Below are 24,336 nucleotides of genomic sequence, written 5' to 3' on the forward strand. Positions count from 1 at the left end.
TTCATGCTGAGGACAACTAGAGGATAGGAATGAAATCTTATTCTGTATACCTTTGGTGTTTAGAATAGTACCTGATAATTTAGCTATTTGATCAATAATTGTTTATTGAATAAGTTGAATGAAATGTCAGCCCAGCCAGTAGATGCCAACACAGTTGTATGTGTGGAAGTATCATCTGCCCGTTTGGAATTTCACCTGACCTTAAGTAATAGGCATGCTTCTTAAAAGTTATATGTACATTTTACTTTGGTAAGCAAAATCATTTAAAATGTACCAGTTTAGCTCACTATAATCTTATTGTCAATTACATCCTTAAAGCTAAGAATCCTTTTGTAAGATAAATTCTCCCTCAATATAATAACTCATAAATACTGATTTTCTATATTGAGGTACGCCCTCTGGTTTTGTCTTAAAAAGCCACTATTCACTTATACCTTGTCAAAGAACTTTTTAATGGTTCTAAGTGCCTTAAGCAAATTTCATTCTATAAACCAGAAGCCTATCTCCCAAAAAGTCATTTGCTTGTATTTTTGCCCAGCTTTAATAGATATTTTGCCTGAAAGTCATAGAGACTGCAGTCAGAGAAACCCACGTTCCCACTGCTACCCTTCACCAGGTATATCCTTGTGCAGGTTATTAACCTTATTAGCTTTAGTGTACTAATTTCCCCCAAAATGGAGATAATAATATCTACTTTATAAAGGTTGTGAGAAGGATTAAATGAAATAATATCAGTGGAACATCTAATACTTTCCTTGGTTTATAGTAGGGACTCAATAACAGGTAACTATTATTATTCAAACTCTACAATGAAATTCTCACTCATATTATTATTTGGTTTACTTTTTTTTATTCTGTTGATTTAAGACCCTCAGCAATTAAATTGAGTTCATAACACCAGGTTTCATAGCGATAGGCCATGCGGATTTGGGCTACATTTGTCCTCCGGATATCATTTCCAGCAGGGCCTTCCTCAAGGTAATTGTCGCCCAGAAACTTTACTTTCTCCTATAAGAGAAAAGGATGGCAGAATGATTGTTGTCTCTTTTCACCCTGGTATAGATAATAATTGCATTCTTTACAAAAATTCCTTCCTTATGTTAGCCACTGACAAAAGAATAATAATAATAGACCATTAAAAGTACCCATCTAGTGCCTCAGTGTTCACAGTCTGCTGAGAAATCAAGTGTATTTTACTTCCCTGGCCCAAAAGGCACAGGCAAAGAGACAGAATAATCCCTTCTAGTCCCTGTCCATAGTAACTGCATATGATTCGTGGAACAATTTTTCTACATGTGTTTCCCAACTACTTTTTCGGTATTCAAGTTAGCAGACCCTATACTCAGAAGGGAAGCCATTTGAAGACAGGTCTACCTCATGAGAAATTCCACACTGCAAGACACTGTTCCTTGCCACTTCGCACATATCACAGGTGCTCAGCTTGAAGACTTGTGCAGCAATAGCATATTCTTCCATTAGGGGCTCCTGCAGTTATATTAAATGAGGAAAAAAGAGGAGTGAATTAATAAATAATATGCATCCTGCATGAAAAAATAATGAAATACCTTTATTTGACTTTCAAATTCTGGATGGGAAACAACAGTCCAGCAAAATATGCTTGTATTGCCCAAGTCCATACTATACCTTGGTAAAGTGGAATTGCATTGGGTCATCTGTAGACAGTGAGATCATTAGCCCTTTCTGAAGGAAATCCAAAAAAGGATTTTTGGCATACTCTAGAAATAGGCTATTGTTACTTAGTGGTGACATGGCGATGGGAATTTGGGCTAAGAAAAACAAGTACTGTAGCACGGGACTCTGAAAAAGAAAAGTAAAAAAATATTTAAAGATATTGAAAAAGGAATACAAACTAGAAACACTACAATCTCATGGTCTGCCTTAAGCTTCAGCTTTCAACAAAATTATCACTTGTTCTTCAAGTCTCTTAGTAAGGAGAATTTAGGAGTTTTTCAATGTAAATGCTATTTAGAATAAATGTATTTAGGATACATTAATTTTCAGAAACATTGAGTCAAACCAGATTGTTTATTTGATCTATAATGGCCTACGTTAGATGGTCTGTCTCAGACAAAAGACTGCCTTGAAACATTATTTTTTTTCTCTCTCTCTACAAGAAAGCTCTGACTCTCACAAAAAACATCTTGAAGCATGCTATAACAAGAAATCTGGCAAAAACTAGCTTAAGGAAAGCCAGGCCATCTCTGAATTATCCCTTGTCAGGATTCTACGCTAGAAGTCAGGAGATCTGCGTTAACTTTTATCTGACAGCAACTAGCAAGGTAATCTTGAGCAAGTCCCTTTACTTCTTTCTGTAGAATGAACTGCACTAAACTAAAAAATCTTTTATGCTCTACTTGATTATGATTCCAGTGTCGATAATGACTTGTGACAGTATGGTTGGTTAAGGGAAAAAAGATTCCTCTAGCTCCAATGTAAAAGTTAAGAAGAGAGCTTCCAACTCACCTTTTTTAAATTTAGGCCATGAGAGATATTATCTGCTATCATGAATGCTGTCATGAGATGGGTGAGGGCTCCAGCTTCTCCACAGTGAGGTCGGAACAGAAACGTATTCATGCCTCGTTCCCTGGGGAAATAGAACTGCTATTGGAATCGCAGGTTCTGGGTATGGAGTGATTCACAAGAAAATTCAGTAGAAAAGTGAACACTCTGGAAGGAAGTAAGCCATCCAAAAGATTCAGCAAAACAGTCCCAAATCATAATCTTAATTCTTGCTAAATACAAAGTTTCCAAAAAGAGGCAGCAGAGGATATGGGGGTAAGGAAGCAAATAAAGTGTTGATTGCCTGGATGGAAATACCTTCAGTCTCAATAGGAAATTTACCAATATCAACATCTCATCATTTATTCTATTCTATTCAAACTTTAAGGGAGAAATGTTTCCAGAAAACCCCAGTATAATATTCCTCTACTTATTCCTTACCCAAATATATCAAGAAGGGCAAAATATATGAAGTTTTATCATTAATTGCACAATGATTAGTATAAATTCCTAAACTTCCCAAAAACAAGGAACTGTGAAAGTTATTGAAAGCATCGAAATATCGATTTCTGCCCCAAAATAAATAAACTGGAGAAAAAAGTTAAGAGAAAGAAATTTCTGATTTGGGCCAATTGGAACCATCACAGTAATGCATGAGGCCCCTGACCACCTTAATTGCCAATATATGTGGAAAGAGCTGTGTCAAATAGACCCTCCTAGCTCCAGCTCTCTCCTACTTACTTTCTCAGGCTGTTGAGCACCATGATGTTTGCATACATGTAGTAGGCATAGTAAGTGTAAGATGGATTCTTTTCCAATGTCCACTCCTGGGGCTTGGGACTCTTGGAGGAGAACATGTGGCCACTGTGTTTGGACTCATCATCCACACTGTCAAAGCCAGTGATCTGTTAGGAAAAGTGAGCCATGCAATGGGTTCAGTCCAACTTCAGGGTCCCAGTCCTCACACAAACTTTCAGGTCCAAAGGCACAGACCAAACATAAAGAGATAAGCACCAAGAATTAGTCATGACCAGGTAGGAAGGCTGGTTCATGAGCAGCAGTATGAAGGCCTGAAGGGTCATGCTTACATGCTTGAGGAAGACACTGAGTTCTGGGTCAGCCTGGGGGTTGATGGTGGCCTCAAACACTGGCATGAAAATATTCTCCAGCATTTTTCCAAAATGTGGAAGGAAATTCTTGGAACGGAACACATCACTAGAGGCAAGAATGAAGAGAATTTAGGAGAAAAAAGATTTTTAGGACTGATAGCCCCAGTATGAGGGAACCAGAGAATCGAATGTCATGCACAGGAAAAGACGTGGTATATCTATCCTAGGTCCATGCTCCTCATACATTCTTTTTGGTCCCCTATAGAGAGGGATTCAGTTTGGGAAGCACATAGGAAATAAAAATTTTTTGGTGGACCCTATGTCCCCATCTTTTTTACAAACCTTTGTCATAAGAAAACTAAACCTTCACAGCTAAGTCCTCATAGAGGAATATGCAATTACATCATAAAAGCTTCAATATATGTGTGTAGCTACAAGACAGTGAACAGGAAATGATTACCAAGAATACCTCTGATCTGCAATTTAACAAACTCTGATATAGCATTTAATATATTCCAAGCACTCTTCTAAGTGTCCAGAAATATTAGCTAATGTAATCCTCATAACAACTCAATAAGTTAGGTATTATTTTTAACTTTGTTTTAGAGATGATGAAACTAAGGCACAATGGGGTGATATAACTTAACCCAAGGTAACACAGCTAAATGGTTGTGTTACCTTGATTCAAGTATTGCCAGGATTCAAGTATCACCACTCTGGGTCCAGAATCTATACTCCTAACCAACCTACTGCCTCTCTGCCTATTAGGAAGTATTATCCCAGTCAAAAAATTACTTTTTTTGGTTAAAGAGACAGGATGAAACTCTTGCATTGCAGTAGGTCACACAGAACACAAAGACAGGTAGCCAGAAAACATATAAACACCCAAGTTAGATAAAAGATCAATGATACTGAACAAACTGAAAGAGAAGCCATCCCTGAAGGCGATGAATGATAGCAGGTGGTATGAAAGGGAGATGACATCCTCAGCAATACCATTGATAAATACTCATTGATTGTGGAGAACCTGAGCACTTGTAGGTGGGACAATTGACAGACAGTGGTAAAGGTTCTGATACAAGAAAGCCACATCCCAGTAGAGATGAGCATGGGAAGGAATGGACTTGACACAGAGAAGACCAGGTGAAAGAAAATGTATACCAAACTGTACATAGTTCTTATTCTATCTTAGTTTTAATCATTCTCAGTAAGTTATTTATGATCTTCATAAAGCTAGAGGACTGATCCGAAATGATCTTCTTAACTCCTGCCTGTGGTTAAGAGTGCTGTACCCAGAGTGGACAAAACCAAGCATGCAGGACCCAATAGTGAATGCTGTTTTAACAAAGCTGATTTATTTCTAGATGGGCAACACGTTCCTTGTTCATACAGGGGACTTGAAGCAGATGAGACAAGGGCAGGCTCTAGAGTTTCTGATGGGCAGCTACATACTAGATCCTGGGAACCTGGATCATCCATGTCATGTTGGGGCAGTGGATGCGATTGCAGACGAACCAGGAGGAGAGTTTGCTCCACTCATCAGGACTGCGGCCATAGATGGACAGGCGGGGCTCAGCATGCTGGTACTTGGCCTCCACCAGGTCCGCACCTACCTCCTGCAAAGCCAAGAGAGAAGTCCAAGCCAGGGATTCCCACAAGTTCCTCTGGGGTTCTAGGGAGAGGAGATTCCCTTTCTAACTCTTCCTTTCAGAATCTGAAAAGGCTAGGTCCTTAATCAATCTCAAAACCACACCCTTAATTTCTCTACCTTAGCAATAGAGGTCTTTAAAAATCATTAGAGTGGATGTGTCAGAGGAAATCCTTATATTCATTTGTGTAGTGTTTGGCCCCAGGGATCGCTCCCTCCCTCCCTCCCTCCCTTCCTTCCTTCCTTCCTTCCTTCCTTCTTCCCTTTCCTCAAGAACCATGCCAGATACCATAGATGTGATTGGTTCCGCCTCACCTTGATGATAGTGGCAAAATATTCCCCATTAATGTAATTGTCTGTCTTCAAGTAGAGATCCCGTAGCTCACTTGCTCCTACAGGATTATATTTGTCATTGAACTTATCAAAACGCTGGAAGGTCTGGCGTCCCTGAATCAGGAAAAAAGAGCAGAGATGTATTATTACCAGAGCTGTCTGGACATAGAGAGCTAGGAAATAGTCAAGCAGAACTGGGGTCTGGTAGTGGGGGAGCGCATTGGGCTCCAAGAATGGAATTTGGGACAGGTGACAATGAGCAAACTTCAGAATTGTCTGTGGTGCTTTCAGGCAGCGTGGTAAGCCAAGATGGTTAAGAGACCTCTGAGAAGGGAGGGCTTGTAGGAGAAAGACATGTGGGGTTCTGAGTATTAGAGTGAAACTGACATTGCCGTTTCAACCTACAGCATGAACATCCAGAGAATCAACAGTCAGGTCATAAGGATGCATTTTTAATTTAGCAAAAAGTTCCTTTAGGGTCAGATTCTTCTCTTTGGTGCTATAGACCACTCTGTCAGCATCAATTTGGTAAGATTTCTTAATAAAACGCAGCAGATGTTTCTGGTTCATGCAAGCGGCTGCATGGATATGGGTGTCCACCTGTATGTATATTCAAAGAAAGAAGAAAACATCAATCAGCCTTAGTTATGCTACTCTGTTTAGAGGATATGGTGCTGCAAATCCCACTGCGTTGGGACAAAGTGAATAATGAGGATGTGAGCTGACAGTTGGTGGAGGTGGTCCAGCAATAAAAAATCCATTACAACTGTGGCGTGCCCATGCAAGGATGTGAAAGGTTAGGCTAGAGGCAATAAGAATGCTTGCTTCTTCTGTATATCTGTACATCCAATTTATTTCCTACGTCTGATCCACGCATTCTTCTGGACCATTCTTCACTCCTAAAACACAGCTGGAAGTGAAGTAACTACCATAACTTTCAGCCCCTAAGGAGAAAGGATTGAAATTATGAAGCCATGACACAGTGATGGCTTTTATGAGGTAGATATTCTTATAACTAAATTTTATACACTGAAATTTCAGCAGATTAAGTAATTAGTCCAAAGTTGTATAGGCAGCTGAGCCAGGATTTGGGCCTGAATCTCTGCTCATATATTTCCTATTCCCACTTCCTTGTAATCATTTTAATGGTCAGAATACATCTTGGAAGTGTGTCTAGTTTATTGGATTTCACAGTCTCTAGGCTAGCTCATTTGATATTCACAATCCTCACGTGAACTGGACTGTGCAGGTGTAGTTCCCAATTTGACAAATGAAGACACTGAAATGAAAATATGTCGTCCCTTCCTCCAAGGTCTTACAGTCAGGAATTCAAAGAAAAAGGACTAGAAGGAAGATCTTTCAAATTCTAGAATGGTCATTTTTGATGTTTTGTTGTTGTTGTTGCTATTTTCGTTGTTGATGATAACTATAATTTTTTGTGCCAAAAATGTGGCAAACCTTTCTATGGGGAAAACGATAGAAATGGCACTTAACCCTAACCCATTGGACATAATCTATTATCTGTTTTTACTAAAATCCACTGAACCTGTAGAAATCTTAGATTAATCAGAAACACACTCTTTTCTTGTGCTTCTCAATAAATAATTGAATTCTTTTTGCCCAGGAATTACCCCTGAGCAACTAAAATGTTTACCTTCCTGCAGTTATAAAAATCTCGGTGGGGGTTGTTTTTCAGCTCCTTTAACTCGTCCATCTCGTTAAGCATCTGATGGACCTGGAACTTGGAGGAGAGGAACTTCAGGCGCCGGTGGGTATAGGTCTTACTGTGAAAAATAAAATTACATAATTCCAAAAAGTTTCAGGCATTCAAGAAAAACAGTCACAATTTCAAAACTATCAGGACCTTTATCATTCATAGGAAATAATTATTGGAACAAACCTTTTAGTTTACTCTGCAGTTAATCCCACTGAGAAGTAGTGGGCTCCAAAGGCTTAATCTTTTCAATAATGTTGGACATAAGAATGAGGGAGAACTTGGAAAGGTATCTTAAAACTCAATGGAGAGAGTGTTGTTCAAAGTTTGGGGTCAGCAGATTCGAGTGTGAATCCTGGCTCAGCCAGCTGTGTCACTTTAGGCAAGTTACTTAAGTCATCAAAGTCTCAGCTCATAAAACTGGAATTATGAAAATAACCACCTCACAGTGAAAAGTGTAAGCAATAAAAGGAACAATGTGCATGAAGGGCTTAATACAGTGTTTGAACATAGTAAGCATTTAGTACTTAGTCTCACTATCAGTAGAAGTAGTACTAGTTGTTGTTGTTTAGGTCTCACTAAACACTTACACAGGTCCTTGAGCAATTAAAGCAAGTAAAAAATTCATATCATCTAAGAAGGTGTCCAGATTTGGGTAAGGAAGTGGCTTAGGCTCATCTTTGCTGACTGCTGCTTCATTAGGATAGACGTAAACTACACCGTCCTTCATTTTGAGGTGATAGCCCAGGTTTTCAGGAAGGTTGTCTGTTCGGAAAGGGTCCTCTCCCTTCTTCACAGGAGGAGTAAAGACTTTTTCAATCAAACACAGAGTAATATATTAGCACATAGGATGAACGACCACATAAAAATAACCAAAATGTGAAATACTACAACATCTCATTAGCTTGGAATCCGGTACTTAAGTTGTAATTATCTGGAATTAAGCTAACCTTTATTTTTGCATTATTTTTTAAAGGTGACATAGTAGTATAAAATAGCTATAAAAATAATATATTGGCCAGGCGCGGTGGCTCGTGCCTGTAATCCCTGCACTTTGGGAGGCCAAGGCAGGCAGATCACCTGAGGTCAGGAGTTTGAGACCAGCCTGACCAATATGGTGAAACCCCGTCTCTACTACAAATACACAAATTAGCCAGGCTGTGGCGGCGTGTGCCTGTTACCTCAGCTACTCAGGAGGCTGAGGCGAGAGAATCATTTGAATCCGGGAGGCATACGTTGCAGTGAGCTGAGATAGCACCACTGCACTCCAGCCTAGGCGACAGAGGGAGACCCTGTCTCAAAAAAAAGAAAAATAAAATAATATGTTGTCTAGTGTAAGAATGATTTTTCAAGTTCTTTGGAAGAACTATTTACATAAAGTAATCGATATACTACTTACAAACAATCTTCATTATTTACTGAAGTTTGTCATCAAAGGCTTTCTGTTTAGAGCATATTATTAGCTCTTAGATAATAACATAAGAATAAAAGTCAAACTACAGTTAAAAAAATAGAGTTTAGATCTTTACCTTATTTAAGCCAATCTTTTTTATTAGGCGTAATTTAGAGTGTTTTGTGAAATAAGCTTTTAAAGATCAGTCTTGGGTTCCCAGTAAAATTGAGTAGAAAATGCCGTTTCCAGGCTGGGCACAGTGACTCACGCCTGTAATCCCAGCACTTTGGGAGGCCAAGGTGGGTGGGTCATTTGAGGTCAGAAGTTCAAAATCAGCCTGACTAACATGGTGAAACCTCATCTCCACTAAAAATACGAAAATTAGTTGGGTGTGGTGGTGTGCGCCTGTAGTCCCAGCTACTCAGGAGGCTGAGGTAGGAGAGTCTCTTGAACCTAGGAGGTGGAGGTTGCAGTGAGTGAGTTTGTGCCACTGCACTCCAGCCTGGGTGACAGAGTGAGACTCCATCTCAAAAAAAAAAAAAAAAAAAAAAGAGAAAAAGAAAAAGAAAATGCAATTTCCCCACAGCCCATTACCCACACAGGCACAGCCAGTCTCCACTCTAGACATCCTGCATCAGAGGGTCCATTTGTTATAACAGATGAATATACATTAACACCTTGTAATCACCCAAAGTCCATAGTGCACATTAGGGTTCACTCAAAGCCTATGGGTTTTGGCAAATGTATAATGACATGTATCCACCCTTATAGTATCATACAGAATAGTTTCACTCCCCTAAGAATCCTCTGTGCTCCACCTAAAGTGGTTTTAATGTAAAAAAGAGATATAAAATAAATTATTATTGTAAGAGTGATAATTCTTATGAGAATTATTTTTCCCACCTTTTAAAGCACATATAATTTCTGCTAAAGGAATTGAGAAGAGATTAAGTGGATGTGTTCCCTTCTTTCCACTGCTAGCGATTTCAGCCTAAGGAAGCCATGAACACATTTCGCACCGTCAGAGCCTTTAAGAATTCATCCTTTTGACTTTCAACAAGTATGGTCATTTATGCCTCTTCACTGCTGTGCCCAAGGAAGGCATCAGAAAGCCTCCTGTTTACAAGTGATGCCCACAGCAGCCAAAGTGAGAAAAATAGCATAGGAAAAAAAACAGTCTGCACATTTCCTATTCAAAATTGGGAGATAAGGAGCATAAGAGAAGTGAAACAGCGTGTTACTACAATATTTGTTACTACTATCAAATATTAATTTTGAAATCCTTATACTTAAGGATTAATAACTCACTATTAATGATATAATTATTATTAAAGCGTAACTTAGGAGAAATAAAGACAAGACAAACTAAATGTCTATATTATAGAGGATGGGAAAACCACTGTTATGTGTTACCAAACTGGAGACATGTTTAATATGATTTTAATATTAAAAGGAATTACAGACAGGGAGTTGTAGAACTGGAGATCTTTAATAATATTACAATTTGGAACTTCAAAAATCTTTTTTTTTTTTTTTTTTTTTGAGACGGAGTCTCCGTCTGTCGCCCAGGCTGGAGTGCAATGGCGCGATCTCAGCTCACTGCAAGCTCCGCCTCCCGGGTTCACGCCATTCTCCTGCCTCAGCCTCCGGAGTAGCTGGGACTACAGGCGCCTGCCACCTCGCCTGGCTAATTTTTTGTATTTTTAGTAGAGACGGGGTTTCACCGTGTTAGCCAAGATGGTCTCGATCTCCTGACCTCGTGATCCGCCCGCCTTGGCCTCCCAAAGTGCTGGGATTATAGGCGTGAGCCGCCGCGCCTGGCCTCAAAAATCTTAAATATTTGCCTCCCCAGAAATTTTAGTTCTAGGAGTGTAATCCTAAAATTGTAAGACAATTACAGGAAGATGTGTATATAAAGATGCTTATTGTACCCTTTTTAGAAACAAGTTTTAAAAAGTCAGAAATTTAATTGCCTAAAAATAGGAATTAAGTCAATTATGTTCCAGTTATACAATAGAAATCTGTAAAATTATTAAAATCTGATTGTTGAAAAATACGTACTTAACTTTCTACAAGGCAGAAGGTAAAAACTGAGATAAGTAAATAAAGTGCTATGGAAAGTCAGAACATGTAGTTTACATCTATCCAGAAGGCAAGAAATGATAGTATTTGGGCTGCCTCTTGAAAGATTGGGTTGGCTCTGGAGACTTGGGCATGTGGTGAATAAGTGAGGGGAAGGACAGCCTGAGCACAGGGAAGCAGAGCAGCAATCCAGGAGCAGGAAGGTGTTGAACTATGTAGGGAACGAGAAATATTTCCAACCAGAACCAACAGTATAAAAATGGAGCAGAGAAAGTAAGTTCAGAAATAGGTTGAGTGTGCAAGTTCAAAAATAAACAGGCCGGGTGTGGTGCCTCATGCCTGTAACCCCAGAACTTTGGGAAGTTGAGGCAGGCAGATCGCTTGAGGCCAGGAGCTCAAGACCAGCCTGGCCAACATGGGAAAACCCCATCTCTACAAAAAAATACAAAAATTAGACAGGCATGGTGACACACACCAGCAATCCCAGCTACCCGGGAGGCTGAGGCAGGAGAATCGCTTGAACCCAGGAGGCAGAGGTTGCAGTGAGCCGAGAGGGTGCCGCTGCACTCCAGCCTGGGCAATAGAATGAGACCCTGTCTCAGAAAACAAACAAAATGTAGTTAGGGGGCCAGACGGTGTGGGCCTCAAATGCCAGGCTAAAGGCTGGACTTTGCTTTGTAGGTAGCAAGGAGCAGCTAAAGGTTCTTGTCAGGAGAAGGATGTGCTCAGATCTGTGTTTTAAAAATTAGCACCAAAGTAAAGATGAACCAAAAGAGAGGGAGACTGAAATTTTGCAGAGTAGTTACGAAGCTCTTGCAATAATCTGGGCAAGGAGAAGGATAAGCCTGAATGGGGGTTTAGGGAATGGTGAAGAGAAAAAGTTCAGAGAGATGTTGTGCAGACTGAATCAAGTGATTGGACACGTGAGGAAATGGGGCCAAAGATGATTATGACTATGATATTTTTAGACTGGATTACTTATAATCTAGAGGCATATTTTAAATTTAGTATTTAGTAGTTTAAATAAAATATGTTTCATACATTATGTAAGAGAATTGTTACCTGGATAGAAGCTCTCATTTGCTACCCAAGCCTCACCATCAATGTTCCGCAAGTATTTGGAAGGGGTTTTAGGGAACCTCTGAAACGACTTCTGCATGTATTTCTCACGTATGCGTAGTGCCCGATACAGACCTTTGCAAACAATTTCAAAATCTTCAACTGTAACCTGCCAAAAAAAAAAAAGTCAGCATATCAGAGTCAATCCCATGAAAAACTGAGAAGTGAGTAAAGCTTATCCTTGGCACCTCCCAGCTCTCCTGTGTATCGCAGCCCATTCTGAGACTCACCACTCACCTGGCTGCTTCTTAATTGACTTGGGACCTGGATCTCCCTCCCAGAGCAGGTCCTGAAGCTTTTCTAGCTTTTTTTATTTCTACCAAACTTACCTGTCCTACGAGTCTTTCCCTTGTAGTCCTCTATTTGTTTGTTTCTGGTTTTTGTTACATAGCAGGGATTATCTAGCAAATAGGATTAAAAGAATCCATTCCAACATGGTATATACTTTCTTCCTTCTAAGTACGTGTGAACATTTTAAGTACAAGACAATACCTCAACTGAAAGACCATGTGACTCAAATTGTGAGAATTCAAACCACTCGGTCAGTGAGGGAAATATTTTGGGATGAATAAGGGGTCACAAATCTCTCAAACCCATGCACGGCTTTCTTCAGCTACGATGGATCACAACATCATTCTGTGAGAAGTTAGTCGTTTAGATGATTTTAAAGAGAATTTTATTTCTGGGTAAAAATTGAGAGATTCTAGAAGAAAGCTTTATTAGAGCTGCTGGAAATTTCCCCTGCCCCCATTCCCAACTCCTGGTTGGGCCAGGCATGCCCAAGTAGTTATAACTTGAAATCACTGAATGTTCATTATCAGAACCCAAAGACTTTTACTGTGGGACTACCATATGCTTGTCCCCAGTAGTTTAAGGTCCAGATATTGATCCTGAATTAGTTTAACTATTTTAAAGACCTGCTGTCCTTGGCCAAAAGCGTCTGGCACAGATGCTAGGTCTGGGGGTCTGCTTCCCTGCTTCCAATGGCATGCGTAACTCATTGCCACCTAATAGGCCACTAGTCTATCAAGTCCTCAAGAATGACAGCTGGGTCTTATTCACCTTCATGTTCTCAGCACACAATGCCTAGCACAGAACAGATGCTCAATAAGACTGATTAAACTGAATCGAGTGTTTACCAGGAATTAATAATCTTGAGAACTGAGCCCTGATTTCCTCTTTGCCTCTCTGTTTAAATTACAAGAGTGAAGACTAATTTGGGTACAGACTACAACCAGGTAGAGCGTAGAGTGTTGCTCAGCAGCCCAGCCACATTCAGCCAACTGGTACAGAAACATACTTCGTTTTTCCCAGTCTCCAGGTCAAGGTTTCAGGTGCCCTCCAGCTTTCATAGGAGGAGAAGTACTCCTTGACTTGTGTACATTTTGTTCGTCCTCCTAACTTCTTTGTTTTTATTCTTGTTTTCATTTCTATCAAGCATGCAGGTATGAAGTTTATCTCCAAATGTTTATGTTATTTTGAATTCTGGAGTTCTCCAAACTGTGTTTCCCCTGTACTCATCTCTATTAGGCATTTCTTTTTAGTTATTTAGTGTCTAAACCCCCTGCCATTTAGAGAGCACCCATGTTATACAGAAAATGAATAAACAAGAATGAGGTGCATTTAATTGCCTTGTCACTTTTAAGTATCTTAGGACTGACCCTAAGTGGGTCAGTTACATGAGAAGGGGACCCAGCACTGGTCATTAAAACTATATTTGGAGCATCGACTGACGGCTGCACAGCAGTTTCACCAATATGATGCTGATTCTGCAAGTCCATGTGGCAGAGATTTATTAATTGACCAACTGTTCTGGATGAGACAAGCAGGTCAAGTTGTTTGTGACATGACTTTACTATCCCTGTGGCATCCTAGAGTCTGTTCCAAGTAATGATCTACTGTGTAACCATCTGTAATGAAATTGGAGAGTTCAGATCGTCAAAAAAACAATAGCCTCGTTAGGATTTTCTAACCTCTCTCTCATCTTCCTTCTTTTCTCTGGTTCCTTCTTTTTTCTCTTCCCTCTCTCTTTCTCTGGATCTGTTTTCTTTGGTTGGTTTATGCTATCTGCAACCCTTCTCACTATCCTAGGTCTGCTTGGGTCCTTCTTTTCCCCAGAGACTCCGTGCCTCCCCAGAGGCTCCCTTTTCTGATTTATGACAACATCAGTGAGACTTGACCACTCTACTGCTCTCTTTGGTCCTTTTTGCCAAAATCTGTCCATTGTATTCTGTAACATACACACTGCATTCTACTCCATATTCTCCATGTGCAAGCAAATGAGATAGAGGATAAATTATGTGGGATGATAAAAACAACAGAAACATAAGACATACCACCATATTAGTATTGAAATGCAATAATGAAGTGTAACAAAGGACGGGTGAGCTAATACCTCCCTCAACAGGAAAGAGAAGAAGGCAAGGAGCTAGATCTGTCAAGCTGAATGGCTTCCTGGTTGCTAAGTCTGAGTGGCAAGGACCAACTCACCCCAGAGGCATAGTCACCAGTAATCTGCACTCTCTGAAAATCAGGCACGGTCTGGTAGGTTGGAGATGAGGAAATGTATTCATCAATGTGGGACAGTTTGGTGGAAGATGTTTCACTTAGTGGAATGGACAAATTAACAGTCTTCCGTCCTTGGAAACGCTTTTTTCTGGGTTCGAAATTTAAAAGTAAGAGTTAATTTTGTCTTCATCAGGCGTTTCATTGTGATAGATAGATGTTTCTCTATACAATTTTATTCTGAGGACAAAAAGTAAAAATTAAAATGTGGTTGGGTATCAGAAACAGGATCCAAGCATAGTGGGAGGAGAAATCACTGAAGACACATGACCTTGTGCCCCTCTCCCTGGTCTACCTTGGAATGGCCTTAGCAATCCTACTAGAAGACCTTCACCATGACACCCTTCTTCCCAGGCAGTCCACTCCCAGCAGAATAGGCAGTCTAGGAACTACAGAAAACACAGGCTATGTCAGTTACTACCTGTATCATTTTATTCATGTTCCTTAAACATGGATAAAGGAGCTCCCATCTACCCATCTAAAACAAATGGTGCAAAAATGACTACCTTATAGGATTTCTATGAGATTTAATGTATATAAAATGCCTAGCACAGTACCTGGAACTTATAAGGTATTTAATATTATTTTCTCAAATCAACAAGTATTTGTTGAGTTTGACCCAAGTTTATTGCTTTGACCCAAGTCCTGTGTTAAGTCCTATGGGGGGCACCAAAGGAGATGGATTGCTGTTCTTTCCTTAAAGATGTAAAATCAAGAGAAAGACAGCAGAATAGTCTTTTCCCCATGAAGCTGGTGGGATGGGGGGAGGACCTAAGGAGGGGGTTCCAGCAAAGTAGTTAGTATAGGTTTGAGGTTTGGGGACTAAAGTGTGGCCGGTAGTGAATCCTAGAGTGGTTCAAATAAAGGAAAATAGACTTGGTGGAGAGGGATTTTCAAAGACTGCTCGGGGGAGGCAGCAAGTATGCATCATAGACATAGGATGGGCAGGTCATGAGGGCAGAATTGGAGCACAGTATTCCTAAGGCCAGGAGGTGGTCAGACTAACTGGAGGGCAGGATTCATGTCAGGGAGCATAACACTAAGGTTGGCTAGGGACAGAGTCTGAAGATGAAGGCTCTTGAGTCCCAGTTTATATTACCATTGTGTGTAAATTGAATATGTTCACAGCAGCCATTTGCCCACTTTGGTTTGAAATAATTCTATGGTATCTCGAAGTCCTCTTGCTTAGATGGGTAGGGAGGCTTCAATCAAGGGAGATGTGGACGAGATAGGAGGCCCACTGCTTTCTTCTTTTTTCATCATTGGCCCCTCACTCTACTCACTCTAGCATATACAGTGTTGGGGGGAAAAGGAATTTTTTTTTTTTTTGAGACAGACTCTCGCTCTGTCACGCAGGCTGGAGTGCAGTGGGGTGATCTTGGCTTACTGCAACCTCCACCTCCCAGGTTCAAGCGATTCTCCTGCCTCAACCTCCCAGGTAGCTGGGACTACAGGCATGCACCACAGTGCCTGGCTAATTTTTGTATTTTTAGTAGAGACAGGGTTTCACCATGTTGACCAGGCTGGTCTCAAATTCCTGTCCTCAAGTGATCCACCCACCTCGGCCTCCCAGAGTGCTGGGATTACATTTGTGAGCCACTGTGCCCAGTCTTAGGAATTGCTAACTCTGGCAGAGTTCTTCCTCTGAGTTGAACCATCATTTGGATAAATTGAACCATATCTTCCCTGGCAGATACCCCTCCTTAGGTGCCAATATACTAAGCACTCCCCTTACACCACTTACCTCCTGGCTTCTGTGGAGGTGGACAGAGTCTCCAGATGGAATATGTGTGCTTGCATCTCATGATGAGAAATCGGACAGATCTCATCCACATCAAAGGGGGAAATCTCCTGACGACCTCCTTCATCTTTGACTTCAGAGGCAAACACTTTTTCAGCAAAGTTGCGCATTGCATCATCAATTTCTAAAAGAGGTTTTCACATATTAGTGTTCAAGCCCCTTTTCAAAAGTCAGCTGAGAGTTTCTGCTATGTGTAAGGCATGGGACAAGGACTGTGCTGCGTGCATGGCTCTCCTGCTTTCCAACCAGGGTCCCTGAAACACCACAGAGCTCAGTGCCTGCTCTCCTTTTAGTGGGTTTCTGTGTGGGTACCTTGAAAATATGCTCTCAGAAACATGGGTCAGATTCTCATAGCACATTTCAGAACGGTCCTAAAGATGGTCCTAAAGATGAGACCGGGCTGTTGTAGGACTAGCGCCTCAGTAAGATCACCTGTTTCTGGCAAGGCTAAGTTTGATTTCATAGTTTGAACCATGCAGCACAGTTCTTCCCATTAGGTTGGTGGAGTTTTTCTGATGGTGTTAAATATGTGGATAGGGTTATTGGTCCTTGGAGTTTTTCTTGCTAAGGAGAACCAGTGATTCCAGTGATCTAAGTAGTTCTGAGAAATAAATGTGTACTGTAGGGCCTTTCTTCTACTTAAGACAGATACTGTGTTTCTCTCACACATCAAACCTTGTTTTTTCAAATCCAGACAACTTGGTGATATGCTGCTGTATGCAGGGAGGGGACCACTAACATTTACTACCAAGTACTGGAAGTCCCATTTCTTGTGGACATAGGCCTCAATAATGAATGAACCTTGGAAGGCCAATTTTACTTGTACATACCCTAATTTTCCCATTCTTAAAATGGGGGGAAATGATGCTTCTTAGTTTGGCAATGAATAACCCCAAGACCCTCAGGATATAAGAAAACCAGTGTCTCTGGGCACACTGGCTCATCCCTGTGATCCCAGCGCTTTGGGAGGGTGAGGAGAGTGGATCCCTTGATGGCAGGAGTTTGAGACCAGCCTGGCCAACATGGCGAAACCCTGTCTCTACTAAAAATATGAAAATTAGTTGTGCATGGTAGTGCATGCCTGTAATCCCAGCTACTCAGGAGGCTGAGGCAAGAGAATCATTTGAACCCGGAGGCAGAGGTTGCAGTGAGTTGAGACTGCACCACTGCCCTCCAGCCTGGGTGACAGAGCAAAACTCTTATCTCAAAAAAGAAAAGAAAACCAGTGTCATCATATAGGATGGTGATGGCCATCAAGTATCTGCCTTTCTGTTAAGTTCCACTGTGTTCTCCAGATCCTCAGTGTTTTCTGTCTGAATAATCATTACCTCTAATACTTTTCCTGGTATTTCCAGAAAAGAGCTGGTAGCAATAATGACAATGGCAAATAGCTAGCTATTTGGAGCAACAGTAGAAGACAGAAACATTCCCCACAGGATGACAGAGCAAACTGTATGTATAGAGAAAGATGCCCCCAGCTATTAATGTCTGTACAGGCCTGCAAAAGTCCATATTTTCTATTCTAAATTAAGTAGATGCCATGTGTTCAAGCTCCCTGCTCTGCACTTAACACCTCCTACATCTTCCTCTATTTCCATTTCTTAATCTGTAAAGTGGGAATACTAATACCTACCCAACCTCGCTGGCAAGGCTGTTGTGACACTAAGTGAGATAATGTATGTGGAAATGCCTTAAGACAAATAAAGCACCAAATTAAATTGAATGATGTAATGTGTAGCATTGGTCAAACAGACATTTGGTGTGTGGGGTTAGCTTTGGACTATGAATGAGATAATACATGATATGACTTAGTACATGATGAAATGTACATTGGAGATGATAGGAATTGATTCATAACTTCCCCAACAATAACACTCAGGTCAGCCAGTTTTTAAAACCTGGTTTGTTACAGCAAAGTTAACAGAGAAGCCCACTATGTTGGCCAAACTTCATGCATCTATTTGCCTTGTTAAACTCAAACAACTGAAACCGAAAAGCATCTTTGGATGTTATAAGTAGTTCTTTGGCAAACATCATGATCCATGAAGGAACAAATGGAACACCAAGTAAATGCATTCGATGGCCTGATAATGCCTCCACACCCTACTGCCAACTGATCCCCAGAAATAATGTCACTTCTTCCTAAGCATCACGAGCGAGCACATGCATCTCAAGGGAGAGTGGCAAGCAGAAGTTGGAAGAGGCTGCATGTACCATGAAGGGCAAATGGAAATAGGACAGTTGATTATAAAGATGAGAATGAGGATGATGATGAAACTGGTCAGTCATGCTGGGTCTGCAGCAATAATGCTGGAGGCCTCAGGAAGGACAGTATGGAAATGGATGCCCAGAAACCAAATCCTGCTTGCTTGGTATCTGGCTCTTCCAGAACAAGCATTCATTGTCTGGGACTGCACATTTCTATTTGTTTCCTATTTTAAAACAGTACTGTTTTTACTAAGATTGTATCTCTCTAAGCCACTGTAGACAGTTGAAAATTAGAAACTCTACTCTTAAGAAGCAGCTTACATGATGACCAGAAATTATATGGTTGATATTTCCTTCCACTGAAGCAACCACTTGTTTTGACTTCATGTAACCACAGCTGAAATTTGACTCTTAATTCAAGAGTTCTGCCTTTCAAAAATACCTCGGGGAGTGGACCTGGCATGGTGACTCACACCTGTAATCCCAGCACTTTGAGAGGCTGAGGTGGGAGGATTGCTTGAGGCCAGGAGTTCGAGACTTTGGAGCCCGGGCAACATAGTGAGAACCTCACCTCCACAAATTTTTTTTTTTTTTTCAAAAATTAGCCAAGCATGGTGGCATATGCATGTAGTCCCAGCTACTCAGGAGACTGAGGTGGGAGGATCGTTTGAGCCCAGAAGGTTGAGGCTGCAGTAAGCCACATTTGCACCATTGCACTCCAGCATGGGCGACAGAGTACAAACAAACAAATAAAACAAATTTCAGGGAATGGTGGTGATTATAGAAAGGAAAGAGTGAAACTTATATTTCAAAAGATAAGTAGATAGGCTGGGTGCGATTTCTCATGCCTCTAATCCCAGCACTTTGGGAGGCTGAGGTGGGCGGATCACCTGAGGTCAGAAGTTTGAGACCAGCCTGGCCAACATGGTGAAACCACGTCTCTACTAAAAATACCAAATTAGCTGGGTGTGGTGGCACGTGCCTGTAATCCCAGCTACTCCAGAGGCTGAGGCAGGAGAATTGCTTGAACTTGGGAGGTGGAGCTTGCAATGAGCCGAGATTATGCTACTGCACTCCAGCCTGGGCGACAGAGCAAGACTCCATCTCAAAAATAAAAATAAAAATTAAAATTAAAAAAAGAAAATGTGTGTATTAACAGCTAGATGGCCTTGGGCAAACCACATAATAACTGGGAGCCACAGTGTTCATCATCATAAAGGGGAATGTTAATAATAATAACATCAACTTCAGAGAATTGTTATGAAGATTTAACAAAAAATACTTTAAAACTATGCAGTACTGTCCAGAAGTTGGAGATTACTATTATTAACACAGGAACTGCAAGACTCTTGAGAAGATGAATATCATGCTTGCTTCTTAACAGGTCCAGAAAAACATGCTTGTTTCTCAGCAGTGCTTTATTAATGTGTAGGAAAGACAAGGTTGTAGGCCTTCGTCTGCCACATTTCATCTCCCAAAGGAATTCAGAGGCAGACCTACTATCAGTCAGCAAAAGGACAAGTCTAATTTGAGATTGAGGGGAATATACAACCAAAGTTACAGTTTTATCTAAAATAGGTTTTTAAGGCTGGGCACGGTGGCTCACGCCTGTAATCATAGCACTTTGGGAGGCTGAGGTGGGTGGATCACTTGAGGTCAGGAGTTCGAGACCAACCTGGCCAATGGTGAAACCTCGTCTCTACTAAAAATACAAAAATTAGTCAGATGGGTGGTGGGCACCTGTAAACTCAGCTACTCAGGAGGCTGAGGCAGGAGAATCACTTGAACCCAGGAGGCAGAGGTTGCAGTGAGCTATTGCACCACTGCACTCCAGCCTGGGCAACACAGCAAGACTCCATCTCAAAAAATAAATAAATAAACAAACAAATAAATAAAATAGGTTTTTATTTTATCTGGTCACAAAAATGAACAACAATTTTTTTTTTTTTTTTTTTTTTTTTGCGCTGGAGTTGCTTTACTAAGGCAAGATTCAATAGGCCCCTTTGGCTAATCTATGTCATTTATTTCAAAATATTAAACAGGCTGGGTGTGGTGGCCCACACCTGTAATCCCAGCACTTTGTGAGGCTGAAGCGGGCAGATCACTTGAGGTCAGGAGTTTGAGACCAGCCTGGCCAACATGGTGAAACCCTGTCTCTACTAAAAATTAACCAGGTGTGGTGGTGTGCACCTGTCATCTCAGCTACTCGGGAGGCTGAGGCAAGATAATTAGTTGAATCCGGGAGGCAAAGGTTGCGATGAGCAGAGCTCACACCTCTGCACTCCATCCTGGGTGACCATCCATCTCAAAATAAATAAATAAATAAATAAATAAATAAATAAATAAATAAGCAAGCAAAAGCACTGCATGAGGTTTTCTTTTAAAAAATTATATATAATTATATATATATATAATTATATATATATATAATTATATATATATATAATTATATATATATATATATATATTTATACACACACTAGAATCCAGAAAAGCCATGAGCTTATTTGCTATGCTATGGGATATCTATGGTCATTATGAATCTTTGTTGACTTTCAAGGCTATTATTTAATAAACACTGCTGAAAAATAGCCATGCTTCTGAATTAAAGAATAGTATCATTTTTTTAAATTGATACTCTGACAAATGGCAGCAAAAGTAATGCAATACTCACGTTTCTCTTCAGCTGTATGAAGTAAAATAAAACAAGATAAAATATGTGAACAACTTTCTGTAATCATGGTGGCTATTAATCACTGCTTTGGGGTAGACACATGTAGATTGCTGTTATTTCAGCTCAGTCTTCCAGCTTGTCTACAGTTTTCTGCCATCAGAAAGCTTGGGAATATGGTCATTATACAGCTCTTCATTTTCTTTTCTTTTCTAATATGTCTCTTAACATTTATAAGTATACTTTTTAAAAGGCACTCTCTATAAAATATGATTTTTAAAAATATCTGATGAAGAAAGACGGGAATGCTCATATGATGTTGGTAGTAGTAAACTTAAAACAGCTCATTTGGTAAACAATTTAGTAACACCTACCAAACAACCATTTCTGAGAAGCTATCCTACGGAAATCATCCTTAAACATGGAAAAAGCTTTAGGTGTCAATATTGTTATCAGAACATACTTATACTTATAAAAAACCATAAAGAGGCCGGGCGCAGTGGCTCACGCCTATAATCCTGGTACTTTGGGAGGCCGAGGCTGGCAGATCATGAGGTCAGGAGATCGAGACCATCCTGGCTAATACAGATATTCACTGTGTTATATGTGAAACACCGTCTCTACTAAAAATATAAAAATTAGCCGGGCGTGGTGGCAGGCGCCTGTAGTCCCAGCTACTCGGGAGACTGAGGCAGAATGGCATGAACCCGGGAGGCGGAGCTTGCAGTGAGCCAAGATCGCACCACTGCACTCCAGCCTGGGTGACAGAGCGAGACTCTGTCTCTAAAAAAACAAAAACAAAAACAAAAACAAACAAACAAAAAAACTGCCCAAACCATAAAGAACCTAAAGGGATTAATTAAGAAAATAGAATATGCAGTCTTTTAAAATGGTTTTTAGGAAAGGTTTGGGATACCATGGTAAAAGGATAAGTTGTAAAGTTAAGCCAAAACATTATCCTGCCAAAAGCAGGATATAAAATTACATGTGCAATATAATAACAGTGCCTTTTTTAAAAAAAACTCTTTAATTTTACACAGAAAATAGATTGAAAAGAAAAAAAACACTAAAATGTTAAGAGTGAATATCTTTGGATAACGGATGTGCAGATTTTTAAAATTATTACTTTTGGCTGGGTGCAGTGGCTAACACTTGTAATCCCAGCACTTTGGGAGGCTGAGGCAGGCAGATTGCTTGAGCTCAGGAGTTTAAGACGAGCCTGGGCAACATAGCGAAACCCTGTCTCTACAGAAAATACAAAAACTAGCTGGGCGTGGTGGCAAGTGCCTGTAGTCCCAGCTACTCGGGAGGCTGAGGTGGGAGGATCACCAGATCCCAGAAGATTGGGGCTGCAGTGAATCGTGATCGTGCCACTGCACTCCAGCCTGGGCAACAGAGTGACACCCTGTCTCAAAAAATAAATAAATAAGTAAAAAATAAAATTATTACTTTTACTGAATTTCCCAACTTTCAAAATGAATGTTTGTTTATTACTTTTATTTTTTCAGCACAATTTCTATTTCACATGAAACATGTATTGCTTTTATCATTTAAAAATTATAACATTATTATTTTAAAAATTACTCTGTGTACAAACCTGGACAACAGAAAGCTATTCTCGTGAACCATCAGAATACACACATGGGTTATTTTTGTCATGTTCATGATTTTCAGCCAATACCATAGCTAGAGTCATTATGTAGGAGCCGACTCAGAGCTATGGCAGCACAGGTTTTGTTTAGACTAGCAGAATAGATATTAAATATTTCACAGAGTTTTCTACTGGGATCATCAAAGATGCAATATACATGATAACAGTTTTAGAAACTTACCCACATCCCAAAACTAAAAACAAACAAAAAACCCTTGAAAATATTTTGTGTTTTCCTGAAATGTATGTTAAAGCTATCACGAACCCTAAATGAATGATCAAAACTGATATGGTAGCTAAAGGAACAGTTGCTTATCAAAAAAAAAAAAAAAACAACAACTGAGCTCTCCAAACACTTTGTACACCTACCTGGGAGTTTGAACAGAGGCATTGTTGCTGAAATCCTTGATTCTAGGATAGCACAGTAGAAAAGAAGAGAGAGGAGACTGTGGGGTGACTGACTGACACTATAAAATATCCTGACATTCATTTTATTATTTTGCTTTGCCCCCGGAAATTTGATTCTTCTCTGCTAAGTGGAGAGAGATGAGCTTTGGACCTATTTATAGCTTGAGGCATTTGATAGTGAAAAACAGGTGAAGCTTTCAGTCTTTACTTTGGGATTAGAAGGTATCTGTGGTGGGCCAAAAATTGCATTTCAATACTCTCTAAATCTTCTTACAGACTGGATCTTTGGCAAGTGTAGGACCACTGATGGTGATATCCCACCCTAGTGAAATACAGTGAAGTCTTTCCGGTTTCTGAAGCTATGATCCTCAGGGTTTCACATCACGCAAACAGCTTTCTGTGGTTGGTGAATATGCTGGTACATTCATCAAGCTCTCAACAGACACACACACACATGCACACACGCTCAGGAATGCATGTTTTTATTAGTAATGTGTCTGACTTAGCAGAAATTCAGTTGACAGTTTAATGAATTAAGTGTTAAATTTACTTCAAGTCTTACAGAAACTCAACTGTCCTCCAGAGTGTTCAGTTACCACTTCTCTACCTATTGTTATAATAAGAACAATAGCTTTGTTTTGTATAACATTTTATTGTATGTAAAACATTTGGCAAACATTATCTATTTGATACTAATTACAATCCTGTAAGGCAAGTAATACCTTATCCCTGTTTCCCAAATAAGAAAACTGGGGCTCTGACAGGTATCTTGCTCAAAGTCATTCTGTTCATCATAAATGGCAAAGCCAAGGCTCTCTGGACCCAAATCTCATGCTCTTTCCATAATAACACACAGTCTTAGTTATGACTATATATATGTGTGTGTATATATATGTATATATGTATATATATATGTGTATATACATATATTTTTTTCGAGACAGAGTCTCGCTCTGTTGCCCGGGCTGGAGTGCAGTGGCGCGATCTCGGCTCACTGCAAGCTCTGCCTCCCGGGTTCACGCCATTCTCTTGCCTGAGCCTCCCGAGTAGCTGGGACTACAGGCGCCTGCCACCATGCCCGGCTAATATTTTTTGTATTTTTAGTAGAGATGTG

The 24,336-nt window shown here is 40.3% G+C and overlaps 1 protein-coding gene across 2 annotated transcripts; it reads right to left on the minus strand.

Annotated features, from left to right (window-relative positions):
* Nucleotides 1–833: 833 nt before the first annotated feature.
* AMPD1 (adenosine monophosphate deaminase 1) lies at nucleotides 834–23,609 on the minus strand. Of its 2 annotated transcripts, XM_003805644.6 has the most exons (16): nucleotides 23,184–23,609; nucleotides 21,167–21,178; nucleotides 16,228–16,408; nucleotides 14,409–14,574; nucleotides 11,862–12,027; nucleotides 7,915–8,134; nucleotides 7,265–7,394; nucleotides 6,016–6,210; nucleotides 5,593–5,724; nucleotides 5,082–5,245; nucleotides 3,609–3,735; nucleotides 3,262–3,425; nucleotides 2,485–2,605; nucleotides 1,645–1,818; nucleotides 1,375–1,485; nucleotides 834–1,008 (listed from the first exon to the last, which is right to left on the minus strand). In XM_003805644.6, the coding sequence occupies exons 1-16, from the start codon at nucleotides 23,302–23,304 to the stop codon at nucleotides 850–852; spliced, it is 2,343 nt and encodes a 780-aa protein (XP_003805692.1). In that variant the 5' UTR covers nucleotides 23,305–23,609; the 3' UTR covers nucleotides 834–849. The 2 variants fall into 2 exon arrangements, with proteins under 2 accessions (XP_003805692.1, XP_003805693.1); XM_003805645.6 differs by lacking the exon at nucleotides 21,167–21,178.
* Nucleotides 23,610–24,336: the final 727 nt, after the last annotated feature.

The sequence above is a fragment of the Pan paniscus genome, chromosome 1, assembly GCF_029289425.2.
Source record: "Pan paniscus chromosome 1, NHGRI_mPanPan1-v2.0_pri, whole genome shotgun sequence".
NCBI classification, from domain to species: Eukaryota; Metazoa; Chordata; class Mammalia; order Primates; family Hominidae; genus Pan; species Pan paniscus.